The 17623-nt window shown below is 40.2% G+C and overlaps 1 protein-coding gene across 3 annotated transcripts in view; it reads right to left on the bottom strand.

Annotated features, from left to right (window-relative positions):
* INTS10 (integrator complex subunit 10) overlaps positions 1-17264 on the bottom strand; it is a 32416-nt gene extending 15152 nt beyond the window's left edge. Inside the window, exons 1-12 of one of the 3 annotated variants that reach the window (XM_042983333.1) lie at positions 17043-17264; positions 16417-16484; positions 15094-15197; positions 14253-14392; positions 12208-12289; positions 11568-11708; positions 10969-11140; positions 10367-10536; positions 9445-9578; positions 4594-4747; positions 2703-2785; positions 1487-1639 (exon numbers count right to left, since the gene is read on the bottom strand). In XM_042983333.1, the coding sequence (XP_042839267.1) occupies positions 1487-1639; positions 2703-2785; positions 4594-4747; positions 9445-9578; positions 10367-10536; positions 10969-11140; positions 11568-11708; positions 12208-12289; positions 14253-14392; positions 15094-15197; positions 16417-16484; positions 17043-17171 (1530 nt within the window). In that variant the 5' untranslated portion in view covers positions 17172-17264. Of the gene's footprint in view, positions 1-1486; positions 1640-2702; positions 2786-4593; positions 4748-9444; positions 9579-10366; positions 10537-10968; positions 11141-11567; positions 11709-12207; positions 12290-14252; positions 14393-15093; positions 15198-16416; positions 16485-17042 lie in introns of those variants that run through there. The other 2 variants (XM_042983331.1, XM_042983332.1) reach the window with 2 other exon arrangements.
* Between the last annotated feature and the right edge of the window lie 359 nt (positions 17265-17623).

Raw genomic sequence — 17623 nt, 5'->3', positions numbered from 1 at the left:
AACTGTCTTATATAAATACTTGCACTTTTCTCTGTAACTCAAATTATATGTCCTGAATGCAGGGATCCCACATTCCCCACACTCTGCTTATATTTTCCACCCCAGCACGTGGCTCAACTCTGGGCACTTTGGAAGTCAATATTTCAAGTAAGTGGAATGATGACAGCAATAGGAAGCAACGACCGTAACTTAGAGATAAAAAAAAATTACAGGCAAAAAACTCAGTTCAGAGCCATTGCTTAGGATGGTAGCAAAGGAAATAAAAGGCACTACACCAAAGACATTAGCTTCATACTGGAAGAATCAAAAAGATTAGCTAGAGTGAGAGGCAACCATTTGATTTGAGAGTTTCGCATCTACGGGCCAGAGAACGAGGGAAACTCACATCTGGATGTGATGGGTCTGAGCTGAAGACAGACAGCTGAAGGCAGCTGGGATCAGGAATAAGTTATAAACCAAAGAGGTAGGCCTAACTGCGATCAGCTTTAATGGAAGTCCTCAAAGACAATGAATTTGCCTACCTTACTTAAATCTACCCGTTTTATATTCCCTAATACAATGCTGAACAGCAGTGCCTTGTGTAACTGTCTAATTCTGTATGATATATGAATATCTATGTGAGTAAATAATATGTTTTATTTTAAATTCTTAGAAGGAATTTACTAAAACTTACAATTAGGTACCTAATAATTACATAAATGATGGCAGAAAAGTATTTTCAATTTTCAATGCACATACTTTACATACTAATTGTTTCTTCCTACATGATGAATTATAAATTGTGTTTCAAAGTTTAAGTTTAAAAACCTAATTTGGGGTTACTAATCACAAAGTAATCAACTTAACATATAGAGAGATGAGAAGAATTCAGAGTTTGTGTGTTAAGTTGTGGTCCTGAATTTATACAGTACCCATGTTTATATAAAGAATGTGCTTATCACTCAATTCAAACATTTATTAAGTATCAAAGCTGTGCAAACCACTGTGGCAGGTGTTATGAGGGACTTAAATGTAAAGAACAGGGTCCCCACCCTGTGGTAGCAGGGGCTCACAATCATAAAGGAAACAGACCTGGAATACCCCATGAGGTATAATCATCATGTAAAAAGCAAATCTGAGGCTCAGATAAGCTATGGAAATCCTCCCTTTCCCACTTAGTATATGCCTCTTCTGTCCAAGTACAATAGGACTGATTCTGCTCTAAAGGGAATCCAGATAAGAAAGTAAAGAAAAAAAAAATCATCCTCCAATAAAATGGAATCTGAAAAGTACTGAAGTCTATTTCAGGAAAGCTGTAAGTAAACAGAAAACGGAGTAAAACAAAATCATCAAGATTTTCATCAGCAGATTAGTTGATTAAAATCTAGGCAGAAAGACCCTTTTTCAAATAAACATGCGTTGTATTAAAAGCCCACTATAGGAAAAAGAGGAAGCCCCAGGGAAGCTTAGTGAATGAGGGTCCCCGTGCAAGGCACACACTACTCACTCTGTACTCTCCTAGAGCGAAGTGGCAAGTCGCTAGCTGGATGAGTGCTCGCTGATGCTCCAGGGTCCCCTGTCCCGTGATCTGTGGTTGAGGAAGTGATCCCTGGAGAGCTGCTAAATGATGCAGGCTGGCTATTGCTTTTTTATATTGACCCTAAAAAAGACATAACAGCGAGGAGATGAAAAACACTGTCATTTAAATAAATCTCCAGAGTTAATTAAGCAAGCAGCAAGCAACTCCAAATAAGGTAGCTCTGCTTGATCATCAGAGGAGGAAAGAGGAGACTTAGCAATAATCAAACCAACTTAAAGAAAGATGGGGGGTTCTCAGTGGAGGTACTTTACACATACAAAGAGTTTTCTCTCTGGTCTTAATTCCTTTTTTTTTTTTTTTATGTTTATTTATTTTGAGAGAGCGAGATAGTGCATGAGCAGGGGAGGGGCAGAGAGAGGGAGACACAGAATCTGAAGCAGACTCCAGGTTCCGAGCTGCCAGCACAGAGCCCGACGCGGGGCTTGAACTCACAAACCATGAGATCATGACCCGAGCCAGAGTCGGACCCTTAACCGACCGAGCCACCCAGGTGCCTCCCCACCGCCCACTGCTTTCAGTTTATTTGATGATTTTTTAGTACCCTCTACACTCAAAGTGGGGATTGAACTCATGACTCCAAGATCCAGAATCACATGCTCTACTGACTGGGTCAGCCAGGCACCCTTGGTCTTAATTCTTAATACTAAATAAAATAACACCAACTTTTGGATAACGTACATTTTGGATATACCATTTCTTATAAATATTTTACTACTAATACCATCTCTCCTTTACGTAGGATGGAAGCAGCACCCTGTCCATTTCAACAATGGAGGCTGGGAGCTCTGTACCCCCATAGGGAATTTGCTCTCTCCCTTCCAGGCATAAGGAGAGCCAGGCAGAAGGCCTCCATCACAGTGCAGACAAGGAGGGGTGGGAAGTATTCATTTTTTATTGAAAAGTAAAAATCTTACTTTTACAGAGGGGTGTGGCTGGACATCACAAAAGTAACACAGAAGATGCAGCCTTGTCATTTTGGGGTTATTTTGAAATGAAAGACACAACATGTCTTTAGAGCATGACTAGTCTACAGAAGAAACACGCACACCTCGCATGCTACAGTCGGTTCACAGTAATAGTCATTCTACACAAACACAGGAACTTAAATCATACATCACATTACCTGATAGATGATCATATCAGTGAGGAAGATTCTTAACCAAAGCCAAGTATCTGTCTTCCATGCCAAACAAATTCTTGTAAATTCTGAGAATTCAGAAGCAAATTTACCAAAAACATGTTAACAGAGAAGCAGAAAACAAAACAAACCCAGCAAAACAACAGAGAAAAACTACCAAAAAATGGACAGCAACTATAGACTTCGATTTCTAAAACAATGGTCTAGAATTTCGGGTGCCTGAGTGGCTCAGTCAGTTGAGCTTCTGACTTCCCCTCAAGTCATGATCTTACAGCTGGTGAGTTCAAGCTGCTCCTCGGGCTCTGTGCTGACAGCTCAGAGCCTGGAGCCTGCTTCAGATTCTGTGTCCCACTCTCTCTTTGTCCCTCCCCCAATCACGTTCTGTCTCTCTCTCTCTCAAAAATAAACAAACAAAAAAACAATGGTCTATAATTTCAATTAGACAGTGAAGTTAGAATATAATACACAAGCAGTATTTTCACTAGGCACCAACAATTATTAAGCACATACAATGTCCCAAGAGCTGTTCAAAATACAGTTCACATATTATCTATCTTGTAAATAACTTTGCTCACCTCAGAAAAAGGTATTGTTTTATTTTCACCCAGTTAACTGGATAACAAAGATATAACACTAAGAGTTCTACTCATTTTTTAAAAAGTCAATTTACAAATAAAGAAAAATCCCCTCCAAAGGTCAAGGTCACATACATGTTTATAATTCTAGAGGCAACCGAAGAAACCAAGTGATGCTATATTTACTCAGAAAAAATGAAAATGACATGACACATCTGATCATGGGTTCTGTACAGGTATGTGATGCAAGTGGGCCAAGGGATGAAGGTCCACTGGCCAGAAGGAAAGTAAAGAGCCTTGGTTCCAAATTACAGTAAAAATACATTGGTTAGCAAAGTGCTACTGATTTCTAAGTAATGTTGAAATACTTTTTAAAAAACATGTCTATTTGTTTGACACAGAGAAAAAGAGCACATGCACATATTGGGGAGGGACAGGGAGACAGTGAGAGAATTCCAAGCAGACTCCACGCTGTCAGTGCAGAGCCCAGTTTGGGGCTTGAACTCAGGAACCATGAGATCATGACCTGGGAATAAATCAAAGAGTCCAGGGCTTAACTGACTGAGAGCCATCCAACTGCTCCTGAAATACTTAATCACTGTAAAACTTCCCCTAGTTTTAGGTCTATTCTCAAAGGAAAACAAGCTTTCTGTAGTGTGAGTTTTTCAGGTAATAGAGTTAATGCAGATAAAAATAGCATTACCTTTTGTATGCTTGGCTACACTACATAAGGAAGATACAAGGCAGTAGGTCAGAAGAACCAAAAGCACAAAACAAACAAACCCAGCAAGAAAAAGAGGCCAGCAATACAAATGTTAAAAGACCTAAAGCTCTCCCTGACACTCCACCCCAACCCTAATTATAATTATACTCAGAGTAGGGGCACCTGGGTGGCTCAGTCAGTTAAGCCTCCGGCTCTTGATTTTGGTTCAGGTCATGATCTCACGGTTCCGGAGTTCGAGCCCCTCACAGGGCTCTACCCTAACTGCACGGAACCTGCTTGGGATTCCTCTCTCTCTCTCTCTCTGTGCCCCTCCCCTGCGTGTTCACAGGCTCTCTTTCTCTCTCAAAATAAGTAAACTTTAAAAAAAAAAAAACCACTCATAGTAAAAGCTAAGAGGTAAATGGTTATTTGATCAATAACTGATTAGGTGTCCTACTCAAAAAGAATCCTATAAAACATGTCAACTACTGTAATCAATTTAGTTAGCCATGTCTTATTTCAAGCAGAATAGTGTTTTTATTAGCACACTAACCTTATATAAAAATTAAACAGCACCAATACAACAGCATGTTCTTACCCTTGTCAAGGAATTCTAGGGAGTAGAGCAACTCCCAGCTCTCCCTGGCCAGCTTAAAGCTTTCTAGCACTTCAATGGAGTTAGCAAGCTCTGCTTTATTGACTACAATGTGACGATTCCTTCCTTTTGCCGAACAGTCTTCATCATCCGAACTCTGTTTAGAGAAGGTGAAGAATAGGACTAACTTATAGTTATGTATGCGTGACCCTTCAACAGCATGGGTTTGAATGACACAGATCCATTTATACACAGATTTTTTTACAGTACAGCAGTGTAAATGTTTTTTCTCCTCATGATTTCCTTAATAACATTTTTTTCTCCAGCTTACTTTATTGTAAGAATACAGTATATAATACATAACACATAACAAATACAGAATAACCAACTACTTATGTTGTTGGTAAGGCTTCTGGTCAATAGTAGGCTGTTAGTAGTTAAGTTTTGGGGGGAGTCAAAAGTTATACACAGATCTGTGACTGTGTAGGGCGCATAGGGCTGGCGCCCCTAACCCCCTTGTTCAAGGGTCAGCTGCACTGGTGTGTTATTATATTTGTTGCCACCAATTCTGATTACCATATGGACTTTATCAAAGGATACTATCCTGAGTATAATTTTTGAATTTAACAATTTAGCTTTAAAAATTAATGTAAATTTTCCATCTTTTCACTCTTACACATTCAATTTTTACCTTAAAAATTAAGCTTATTTTTAAAAAATTTTTTTTTTACATTTTTATTTATTTTTGAGAGACAGAGACAGAGCGCAAGTGGGGGAGGGACAGAGAGAGAATGAGACACAGAATCCAAAGCAGGCCCCAGGTGCTGAGCTGTCAGCACAGAGCCCGATGCCGGGCTTGAACCCACGAACCGTGAGATCATGACCTGAGCTGAAGTCAGACACCCAACCGACTGAGCCACTCAGGTGCCCCTAAGCTTATGTTTTTCTCATGATAAATTCTAAGCTTATGTTGCTTTCAAGTAAAGCTCCAATAGTTTAAAAACATTATCAGTGTTATAAAAGCCCCAAATCAGATTTTTATATTCAGAGATAAAGCTTAAGTAGCATCTGTTTTATAGTTTACTTTCCCCCCCAATATGTGACATCATTCAATTTGCTTCCAAATAAGTTTGTCATGTCGTGGAATAAAATTAAAGCCCAAATGCCCTAAGAATTGAGAGAAATGAGTTACTTATTTTTTTGTTCCCTAGATATATCTTCTCCTGTGGCCACCCCTCTCTTTGGCTCTGCTCCCCCAATGCAAGGTGTCGGCCAGGAATTACTTATGCTTAACAATAATACTTATCTATTAATGCCTTCTGTATTTTACAAAAGAGTTCTACGTTTCTTGTTCTTCATCCCAAGAAATATTTAGCCAAAGAAAAGAGTGGTCTCAGAGAATTGCTTGTTGTAAGTGTTGTAAGTGCCAGTGAGCATGGTTAGACATTTTGCCAAAAAATAGTAAAGGTAAAACAGCTCCATTTAATTTTATTTTGCTGAGAATTTCTTGACTCTTATTCTATCTAGGTTATTTTGCCAACTTAATGACCCAAATTAAATTCTCCCTGCAAATTTTTACATCACTAAGATCATTTAAAAATATGTACAAATATTTTAGCTAAAAACTCAATTCCTCAAGCTAATCTCAGAAAAAACAAGTCCTTCCCTCCCACCTTTCTCCCCCTCAGACTTAGTATCCTCCTGCTACTCCTGATGCTTGGGGACCCTCCCTACCCACTCTATTTAGCTGCCACATTCTTATCCTCCCTCAGTAATGACACATACCCCATCCCTTTCACAATCAAAACCTGCTAGGCATCTTATTTTTTCAGGGTCCAGCTCCTTGCCACATGTTGCCAATCTAATAAGATACACTGATATGAATGGGGTAGCCACTGGTGTTGCAACTTAGAGAAAACATTCCTGCCTCAAAATGAGATTGGGAGTTTATGGAAGGGACCTCAGATGTGGTGGGAATAGTATGGAGTTCTAAACAGTTTCTAGAATTTAGAGAAATTACTTTCGAAATGCAAAAGTAGCCTCTGAAGTTCCGAGGGAATGCTGTAAGCAAGAATCCTGACTACAGGGAACACACACAAATGTGTGCGGGTGGAGAACTTATTGCCCGTGGGAGAGGACAGCCCCCAGCTCCAGCCACCTGACATGTCACGTGAGCCAAGGAATTCAGCTGGGTGGAGAATGCACACCCATCTCAGGTGGGCAGCCTCTGCTCTGCTCCAAATATGTGCCAGCGTTAGGGGGCCAGTGTATCAGATACTGTTGTGAGAAATCTCCCAATTTTTTGACAGTTATTAAAAGAAACAAAACACTACAACAAGATGAGCTGATAAGCTGAACTTTGGGCCATCAGATATGTCCTCTGCTGTGATGGCACACACAGACCTGGCAGGGAAGGAGGGGGGTTGGGGGGGTGCAGACTGTGGCACAGAATGAAAACCAGGAAGAAATCAGTTAGGAGAGTAAAAACAAAAATAGATGGAAACACAGATTGGCTGGAGAGCCAGAGTATGAGAGCAGGGCCTGCCAGGTGACACATGACAGGTGAAGAACAGGAGGAACCAGAGGGCCAGAGGGTTTAAGGAGGCTGCAGAGGGACAAAAGTCTGGGCTTACAGCTAAGAGACTAGCACACAGCCTGCCAGAGAGAAGTACTCCAACCCTAGAGCACAGCCCAGGGGCAGAGGTCCAGGGGTAGGAAGGGGCTCAGAGCACTGGAGGATGCAAAGGCCTGATCAGTAACTGCCTTAAAGCCAAAGTGAAGAGTTTGGCTTTTATTCTGAGCATGATGGGAAGCCACTAGAGGTGGTAAAGAAAAGGAGTGATGTCTGCTTCATGTCTTTAAAACGTCACTAAGCCTGCTGGGTAGAGAAGAGAGATGGCAGGGAGCAAGAGGGCAAGCAGGAAGAGGATGATCCCGATGATATACGAAAGACTGGGATGCCTTGGACAGGGAGGAAGTGGTGGAGATGGAGAAACAGACTGAGAGCCATGTTATTTATACTGATTTATATGGGACATGTCATTGCTTTTAGCTAAAACCAGTATTATTACAACCTATTATTACATGGCAGGTATCTGTGGTCTTAACGTGACACACCCAGATAAACCACGCACTTATGGAAACCAAAAGGGAGAGTGAACAAGTTATCCCTCCTGGGAATGTCAGCAAAGAAGGAAAGAGTAGGTACCTAGCAGCCTTAGGAATCTTTTTAAAGCATGACTCAGAGGGCATCCAGGAAAGTCTGATTGGCACAGAGTTCTCAAAATGGGGTTCAGGGTTGGATTTCAACCCTGAAATCTCTCAACCTCTGAAATTATTTGTAGAACAGTAAATGTGTGCATTTTTCTGTGGGAGGAAACAAATGAATTTATCATAAGGTTTAATAACCTTAAAAACCTTCAGAAGGCTTGGTCTTCCCTGCTCCATTCTATCTCATACAATCTATAAAAACATCAGATTAAACAGACATTTTTTTAAAAATTAAAAAAAAATTTCTTGAGAGAGAGAGTGTCAGAGTGTGAGCAGAGAAGGGGTGGAGAGAAAGGGAGACACAGAATCCAAAGCAAGCTCTAGGATCTGTCAGCGCAGAGCCCAACATGGGGCTCAAACTCACAAACTGTGAAATTGTGACCTAAACTGAAGTCAGACGCTCAACTAACTGAGCCACCCAGGCACCCAGATTAAACTGATCTTAAGGCACATTATCTCCTCATGCCCCGGTCTAGTAAATGTTACTTAGGGGCTGAAGAAGTAATGAGGGGACTGAAAGGAGGAGAGGGGACAGGAAGTAGGTGAAACTCTGGGCTCCCCTGAGGTATTCACCTGGAGCAGGGATTAGCAAACTGTGACCTGCAGGTCAAATGCTCCTTTAGTAAATAAAGTTTTATTAGAACACGGCCACTTCATTTGTTTACTATTGTCTATCGCTGTTTTTTTGTATTGTAACAGCAGAGCTGAGTAGCTAGCTGCAGCAGAGACCGCTGAGCCTCTAAAGCCTAACCTACTTATTACCTGGCCCTTTACAGAGAAAGTTCGCTGACTCCTGACCTAAAGCATCTCCACTGGGCCTCCACTAAAGCTTTTCTTGAAAGGATTCCTCTGCCTTAAAATTAAATTTAGAAATCACTGTCCCGTCCAGGCCTGCTGCCTGGCCTAATCAGAAGACCAGTGGTTCTTCACATTCTCTGGCCTCTTACATCTTATGCAAACTGTCTATTCTTCACAAATTTCACCCCCCAATTGCAAATGACAAAATGCTATACATCCTTCAAGGCTGATTTCAAATGCTGACCTCCTTCATGAAACCTTTCTGACATGTCCCCTTGGGTTGTAATTACTTCCTAGCTGGAACACCTCAGCACTTTCCATTCTGAGGCCAGGACTCAGCATAGCACTCTGTCTAGACGTTCAATGCAGTTCATTTGCCTTTGCTTTTTACATTTGATGTCATGCTGTCAAAAGAGGTAGAATTAACTTATACCAGGGTTTCTCAACATTTGCCTTTTGGGCTGGACAACTCTCTGTCGTGTGCCTGTCCTGGTCACTCTGGCATGGTTAGCGGCATCTCTGGCCTCTACATGGTAGATATTAATAGCAATTCCTCCACACCAAGCCGTGGAAATAAAAAAATGTCCCCAGACACTGCCATATGTCCGGGGGGGAGGGGGAGGGCGGCAAAATCACTTTAGTTGAGAACCACTGATTTATACGGTAATTATGACGAAAAGCCCCAACAACTTTATCAATTCAGCTCCAAAGCTATATTTTACAAAGACTCATTTCCAGCAAACCATAAACATATAATCTGTTAATAATCATATCTGAAAGGATTACCATGGTTTTTTCTCTTCCCTCAGCTAGTTTCCTCTTTTTATGTATATGTTTGTTACGATCAATTTCTACATCACCATACACATTTGATACATCCTCAAGAAGAACCAGTGGAACTTGGCTTGGGGCATTAGGACCTATGGATGGGGGGAAACACCAACACTTAAAAAATGCGGCAAGGAAAAGAAAACAATATCAGGTAGAAGTTTACTCAGCTGTAAATACAGGTCATTAAAAAGTATGTTCAGTGTGATCTCAGTTAGGTAGACAAACAAGTGTGCAAGAATAAGAAAAAAGACTATACAGATATACACCAAATAGTTAATAAAGGTTCTCTCTCAATGACAGATTATAAATCAAAGTTCCTTCTTTGTTATTTGTTCTTACTTATCTAGAAATTTTTTATAGCTATCATGAATCATAAAATTAGCAAAAAACACTAAGAGTGTATTATATGTACAATACATTATAGCTACAAATTCCAAACAATATCTAAATATATGAAAGGCTATAAGGCAATACACAAAAATGAGAGTAGTTATATTGGATGGGTAGGTGATTTCATGCTCTTATTTTTCTATTTTTCATGTTTTATATGAATTTATATGCAAATATATTACTTAAAAAATCTCTGTCTACTGCAAAGTCTTTGTGAAATCTACTTTAACACTTTGCTACATCTGCTGCTTTTTAAAAACAGAGGCACTGAATATCTGTATTTAGTTTCACGGTACCACTATATCCTTTAATATAGAAACTGTAAATGAAAACATACTTACATAAAAACTACCAACAACTAAAAGAAAGCCCTGGTGTTACCCCGCAGTTATTTGCATCTAAGAACAATGTTAAGGTTACCATTTTCATCTTTCATCATCCTAGCCAAAGTCAGTATTTTGGGAGACTCTAAAATTCTTAAACCAACCTTGGAACAGAGATGGTTGTATGCTGTTGACATACTGGAATGCATTCTTAAAGAAGACCAACATAGTGGAATAAACCACTTGGTTTTTATATTTTGCATGAGCTTCATTATCAAAGTTGGTCATGTATCTGCAGAGATCCTTCATTCTATGCAAAATATCACCATAGCTTCTGAAAGATGAAGGATGACAAAAATTAATTACTCTGGGCTTGACAGCAAAAGGTCTAGAGAAAAGCCCTAACAGAAGCATTACATTTGCCAAATGTAGCAGCAGGCATTTGAAATTCCCCTTCTGAATTAGAGCAATAATCAGATCACTATTTCAGGACACAGACACAACAAAATAGCTATTGTTTCCTCTGAATGCGAAGGAATGCTTCAACCTCAACATCTTCTTAAGAGTTCACACTTTCATTGCGAATCTTTTAATAAAGTGAAAAACCACCCTCTTTTGCATAAATACCATGGTTACAGAATTTGCCCAAACAAAAGTATACCTATGCATTATACGCTTTTTAAGAATGTGATTTTGTTTTTAAAGATCTTGAGAACATGGTATCAGAAGACTTGCTAAGCAATTCTAGAAATGAATAATGTTTTACCGTCTTCCTTTATCCATCTGCCATTCACATCTCATTCCAACAACATTTAAAATCTTAAACAACCTCTCCCAAGGGTCCACAATCTGTGATGATTTTTCAGTCAGCCCTTCTATTATGTACTTCTGAGAGCTCCGTTTGCTAGGTGACATTAAATCAGATGATTCTTGGGCACCTGAGAAATGAGAAGAGTAGTCTACAATTAATTGTACTACTTACTATGTATGTGATACCTGACAGAGAAAGAAAAAGAATCCCCATTCAAAGGACAAGAGCACAGAATACAAACACATTATGTGCTTTGTTTAAAGACCCACAACTGGCCACGGGTATAGCAGAAAATGACTTTTGAGCTGTGGTACACGTATGAAGCTTGGTGCACTCACATCATAGTTCAGCAAGTTGACCGTTTCAGTCAAATGGTAAAACTGGTTCCAGAAAAGTTTTATCTTTTACCTGTAGTATTTTTTTTCCAGGAACCATCTTTTAGAAACACTATCAAACTGGTGTGTATCCAGAGAATAATCAGAATGATGAGGGATTTCTGAGTTTGCAATTTACTAAAGTCTGTATAAATAAAACTGCAGGATATTTTCACTTACCTTGGTGCTGACTCTCTATTTGAGTAGACCTAGTGACGTAATTGATATAAAATTCAGCTGCTTTGTTCAAGTACTTATATAATAAATTGGCAGGCAATCGAACATCATGGTTGTTAATTATTAGTGGAAGAACATCACAAACTGTTGAAGGAGAAAAATAAGAAAAAACGATGAAGTTGTCTGTCTACCCTACAATTGCGAGAAAAACAGAATTTTTTTTAGACTTCACTTAATGTAATTACCTAAAATATATAGGGGAACAACCCCCTTATGGCACATTTATTTAAAATTTACAGTGCACAGGGCACTAGTGGCTGGAGCTAGCAAGGAAACACACAGGCAGATTCTACATTATGGGTACTGGTCTAGTTCTTGAACTAGTGACAATTCAGATGTTTATTATTATGCTTCATACTTGAATACATGGTTGTACATATTCTTTTGGAGGTATCAAATATGACAATAAAAATTTAGAAGTTGTTTAAAATGCTTTCTGGACTAAAAAAATAAACCAGGATTTAAATTTCATAATATGAAAAGTTCTTTTGCTTTCCAGAAATGACCTTATCCCTAAAATGATACTTACTCCAGCATATTCTACTCACTGCAAAGAATTAGTACAAAATACAATTTTTCTTACCAAATAATTTTCTAAAGCAGTTAACAGGAGATTCTTGTTCTTCAATAGTTTCAGCCTCTAATAGTGCTTCCCCAAGGCCAACCTGTTTCAAAATACAATTAGTCATTTAAATGTGTTACAGTTTAAGATGTCAGAATTACATAAAGAAATGGCTTTTAAAATTTACCACAGTCTGTATATGCAAACTTCCCCAGGAAACAAATATTCTCATTTTAAAGACTAGAAAACAAAAGGATACATCAGCAACACAGCCCAGAAGGAAACCCTAAATTCACCTGATCAACAACTACTCTGTCTTGGTTATGCTCCTCTGAACTAGTAAAATTAAAATGAAAATTAAATGTCTACAGAAACTTAAAGGAAGGGTTGGAACTGATTAGAATAATAGATTTTGTACCAAACATAGAAACTATTCTCTGCATCAAAATATATTATGTTGGCAAACCTTATCACTTTCAAGAGTTGTCACAAATAGGCAATCATACAGCCTAGGCTAGGCTAGACACATCTGTTTGACTTTTTTTTTTAAATTTTTGACAGAGATAAAGAAACAGTGTGAGCAGGGGAGGGCCGCAGACAGGGAAAGAGACAGAAAGCTAAGCAGACTCCACATCATCAGCACAGAGCCTGATGCAGGGCTTAAACCCACAAGAACCACGAGATCATGACCCCAGCCACAATTAAGAGTCAGATGCCTAACTGAATGAGCACCCAGGTGTCCCACAACTGTCTGACATTTAAGGCCACCTTTCCATTACTTTCTACTATATATTTCCTAGCATAGTAGAAAGTTAGCTTATCAAAACCCATCAAGGTGTCTGTGTTATCTCCTTGGGGTCACTTGGGGATGCTTGGGGTAGGGGTAGAACAATGTAAAAGGTAATATAATACAAACAGTTAAAAGTTGAGTAATGATTAAAGAATGTATTGGGTTGAATAGCATCCTCCCAAAATTCATGTCCACCTCCACTCAGCATGTGACCTTACATATACTTTATGCTATAAAAAAAAAATAAGGTCTTTGTAGATGCAATTAGTTAAGATGAAGGCATACTAGGTTAGGACAGGCCCTAAATCCAATGACTACAATCTTTTCAAGGTCATGTGAAGACACAGGAACACAGGGAAGACACACAGAGAAGGAGGCCATATGACAACAGAGGCAGACACTGAAATGATGTAGCTGCAAGCCAAGAAATGACAGACTGCTGGTGACCACCAGAAGCTAGGAAGAGTAGGAAGCATTCTTCCCTAGAGCCTTTATAGGGAGCATGGCCCTGCCCACACCTTGCTTTTTTCAACTTTCAGCTTCCAGAACTGTGAGAGAATAAATTTCTGTTGTCTTAAGCCACTCAGTTTTCTGGTACTTTGTTATAGCAGCCCTAGGCAACTGATATAGGGAGGTACAGAAAAGGTTAACTGGGGCCAAAGCTTGAAAAATGGTGTGGGAAAGAATAAGCAACAGAGCTGGAATTAAGAGTTAGTGATTTGAATCCTGACTCTTCCATTTGATGGCTATGGAAATTACTAACATATTTAAGATTCAGTTTCTTCATCTGTACAGTCGGATACTATCTACCTCAAAGGGTCTGGGAAGTACAGGAGATACCGAACACTTACCAATGCCTGCCAATAGCATTCAATAATTATTACAGATATAAGTAATTGAGGGAAAAGTACATGAAAAACATGCCTGTTAAGACTACAGACTATGGCTCTCATTTAAATTCAAACATGTTCCTGACTACAATGGAGTAAGATTTTTAAAATAATTTTACTGTACTTTACAGACTGCAAATAAACAGCACTGTCAAAGCTGGCTGTTTCCTTACACCGACAGGACAACTTCTACTGGAAATTTATAAAGTTTGATAACAGTGACATACTTTTAGCTTTACTGACAAAAATTTCTTATATTCAATCTTACCTAGTGCTCTTCAGAATTTCTGCTCTAAAATAATACACACTATTGCTTTTAACCCAACTGATGAATGTGTTGATCAATTTTATTTTCTCTTAAGAAAAAGGAAATGATCAAATCATACCCCATGCTGTACCACTGTTTCAGGGAAGCGTCTCAAAAGCAGAAGCAACATTTCTGATCGTTCCAACGTGTTGAAGCATTGTTCCGTTACCTTTAGTAACATTTCGCACTGGACTCGACCAGGGAGAGTTTCAAACAAACCTGTACATAACACATTTTACTTTAAAAAATTTCTTTCAGAAAGAAAATCTTGAAACTAATATGGAAGTAAGGCATTTTCATGTACAGAACAATAAATACTACATTTAGAATAACTGAGTTTCACCTACAACCTAGAAGGCTTTTGGGTTAGATGGTAATGGACACAGATGTTTGCTGAATGACCCTAAAACCCTTGGAGGCCTTATTGGATCCAGGAGACAAGAATGGCTTATGTGAAGGGTCACAATAGTGCTTGCTGTTGGCTGAGATAAAGAGGATGCACTTGTTTATGCTGAAATGACCTTAACTACCTACTTTCTATTTTATCCAGAATTTGAAATCTTTGGCTATAGCAATCAACACAAAGTGAGGGTTAACAAGAAAGGTCATAAATTGCTAAAAGTTTCTCTCCCATTTTGTGGAGATATGTTTAATCTATAGATGCTTTCCGATCACTGCAAAACCTGTTAAAAATATATTCAATTCCCTGGGCTAACTGATAAATTTGCACCCTTTAAGGAAGCTTATGGGTTTCTAAGCAAATGCTCAAGAGACCAAGTGACACCATTTGTACAAACTTCAGTTGTCAAGAGCAAAATATACATGTGGGTACCAATACTACAGATGTGAGTTACCATATATAACTTAGTAGTCCAGAAATGGTAATTTATACACCCAATAAGTTATCACTCCATTCTTACTTCTTAAAAATTGGGTTTGTTTATCCTGTGAATCATTCCTTAATGCTGATGTAATAATGCTGATTTCTCTCCACACCACCGGCTGATCTGGGAAATTCACAAACCTATTTTTAAAATGAATGCATTAAATTAAAATGTCAGATTCTATATAGTATTCAAAAAAGAAAATAAGATTAGCATATAGAGAAAAACACATTTTTCTTTATTCCAAGTAAATATGTAGATGTAACAAAACAAAGCAAAATAAAGATATAAAATAAAAACTAAGGAAAATGAAGTTAATCACAACAGTCTTTAGAGTTTTTGTAAGTGAAAAGACAAACGACCATAATATATAAAGCATTTGTAAACATCAACAAGAAAAAGGGACTAAAAAAAAAAACCCCCAAAACCAAAAACAAACAACTACCCAAAAGTGGGCAAAGGCAAATCACAGAAAGAATGCAAAGAGAACACTTAAAAAGATACTCAGTCTTATTAGTAATACAATGAACACAATTTTTTTAAAAAAGCAACATACCACTTTCCATCACAATGGCAAAAATTAAAATCTAAAAGACTGATACATACAATGTTGGCAAATGTGTGGGAAAATGGGCACTCTTATACATTGTTGGTAGAAATGTAAAGTGGAATAGTATTTTTTGGAGAGTGATTTGGTAGTGTATCAACATATAAAATACTATACCCTTGACTGTGAAAATCAATGTTTAAGAATCTACTCTATAGAAAAACACCACAATATGGGTACAAAATTCCTTACTGACACTGAATACAATCTCAAATAATTGGAAAGTATCTAAATGTCCACCAATGTTACGAAACCTTATGAAAATATGAAAAAGAGCTCTACATCCTGAGAAAGCATCTCTCCATTAAAGTGGGTGAAGAAAGCAAGCTGCAGCATGATATAAGTAGTATGATCTCACTTTTGTAACCCTTCCCCACAAATACTTTTATGTCTTCTGTACTGTGTATGCATGTATACAGAGACACCCAAAACTTAGGTTGAGTTGTAGGGACTTTCACTTGTCATTCTCTATACTTCAGTATTGTCTGAACTTCTGCAAAGAGCATGTATTATTTCCAAAATAAAATGAATTATGGAAAGAAAAGTTTTAACAAGAATAAAACAGAAGACTTCTCTGCAGAAAGCATGTCAGCAGTTAATTGAAGGCCTAGACTCACGACTACGTAAGCTTTAGATACCAGAGACGTAGATGAACTTGAAGATCTTCCCCCAACTCCCACTTTCACACACAAACAAAACCTCCGTGAAAGATCCAGGGCAGTGCAAGCTTGAAGTCCAGCATCCCCACTCACATGTCGTACAGCAGTCTCCCGGCGGTGGCAGTCCTCTCTGCATTCCGCTCGATGGTGTACATCTCATACTGCAACACAGATCAGACTCAGAGGTCACAACCTCCGCCCGGGGCCGGTCCTGGCTCACCGCGCGCAGCGCTAGTTGGCCTTCACTGGTCACCCCCAACTCGGGAGGGCCTGATAGTAAAGCATCACGTGGTGACGCAGGGCCACGGCGCTTAGGAGTGCGACCCTAGGGCCCTTCGGCTCCCAAGATTGGGGAATAACGTCTCAAAAGTAGCAGGCACTAAACAAATGGCTGCCATGATGATGAACGAGGGAGCGAAAGGCCTCTCCCAAGGCCGAGGCCACCGTTCGGGCCACCGAGCAGCACAGCACCCCCACACTTCCAGTCACTCCGACCTCGAGCGGGGTCCCCGGTGTCTCCAGGTGCTGGCCTCGAAGGGGAGGAGGCGTGTGAGGGCGTCGGAGAGCAGGGCGAGGGAGGTGGAGAGAAGTGGGACGAGAGGGAGCGGGGCGGTCCGGCCCCCGAGGCGGGCGGGAGCAGCTCGCGGCCAGGGCAGCCCCGGCGCGGCGAAGCACTCACACCTTCACGGATGCTGCCGCATGCACGGGCCTGACCTCACCTGGATGTTAAAGTCGGCGGGGTAGAGGCTGCGGGCTGTGATCAGCCAAGCCTTGGCTGCCCACAGGTCCTGCTGCACCAGTTCCCGGGCTCGCTGCACCAGGAACTCGCAGTCCCCCTGGGCCGACATGACCCAGGAGACGTCAGGCAGCCGGCCGCTCAGGCCGTACCTTCCGGCTCTGGAGACGCCGCCGCCTCCGCCGCCGCCGTCGCAGGGGAGGCTTCTGCGCATGTCGGGGTTGGCGCATCCGGAATAATTTCCCGGGTTTTGCGAGCACCCTCTTCCGGTCCGCTCTCATTGACCTTCCAGCCCCTTCGTTCTTTGAGGACCCAGTGTTTTGGTACCGACCTTTCCAGGTCACCTCCAAAATGTGGAGAAGTGGATTTCCACGCTTGCGGGCTCTAGCGCGACTCTTGTTAACAGGGGGCATGCGCTAGAGCCTCTAGTTGCTGAGTTACGGCACGGTGTTCTTCCGTTCCTCTCCCGGAGACCTGCGGGTGGGCGGTATCTGGGTGTCTCGAGGTCTGGCACCCGAACCTGGCTGACAAACTTCTATATACAAGAAGTTTGAGAGGAACAGG

The sequence above is a fragment of the Panthera tigris genome, chromosome B1 (assembly GCF_018350195.1).
Source record: "Panthera tigris isolate Pti1 chromosome B1, P.tigris_Pti1_mat1.1, whole genome shotgun sequence".
In the NCBI taxonomy this organism is placed as follows: domain Eukaryota; kingdom Metazoa; phylum Chordata; class Mammalia; order Carnivora; family Felidae; genus Panthera; species Panthera tigris.
This window is presented reverse-complemented; position numbering and strand designations above follow the sequence as displayed.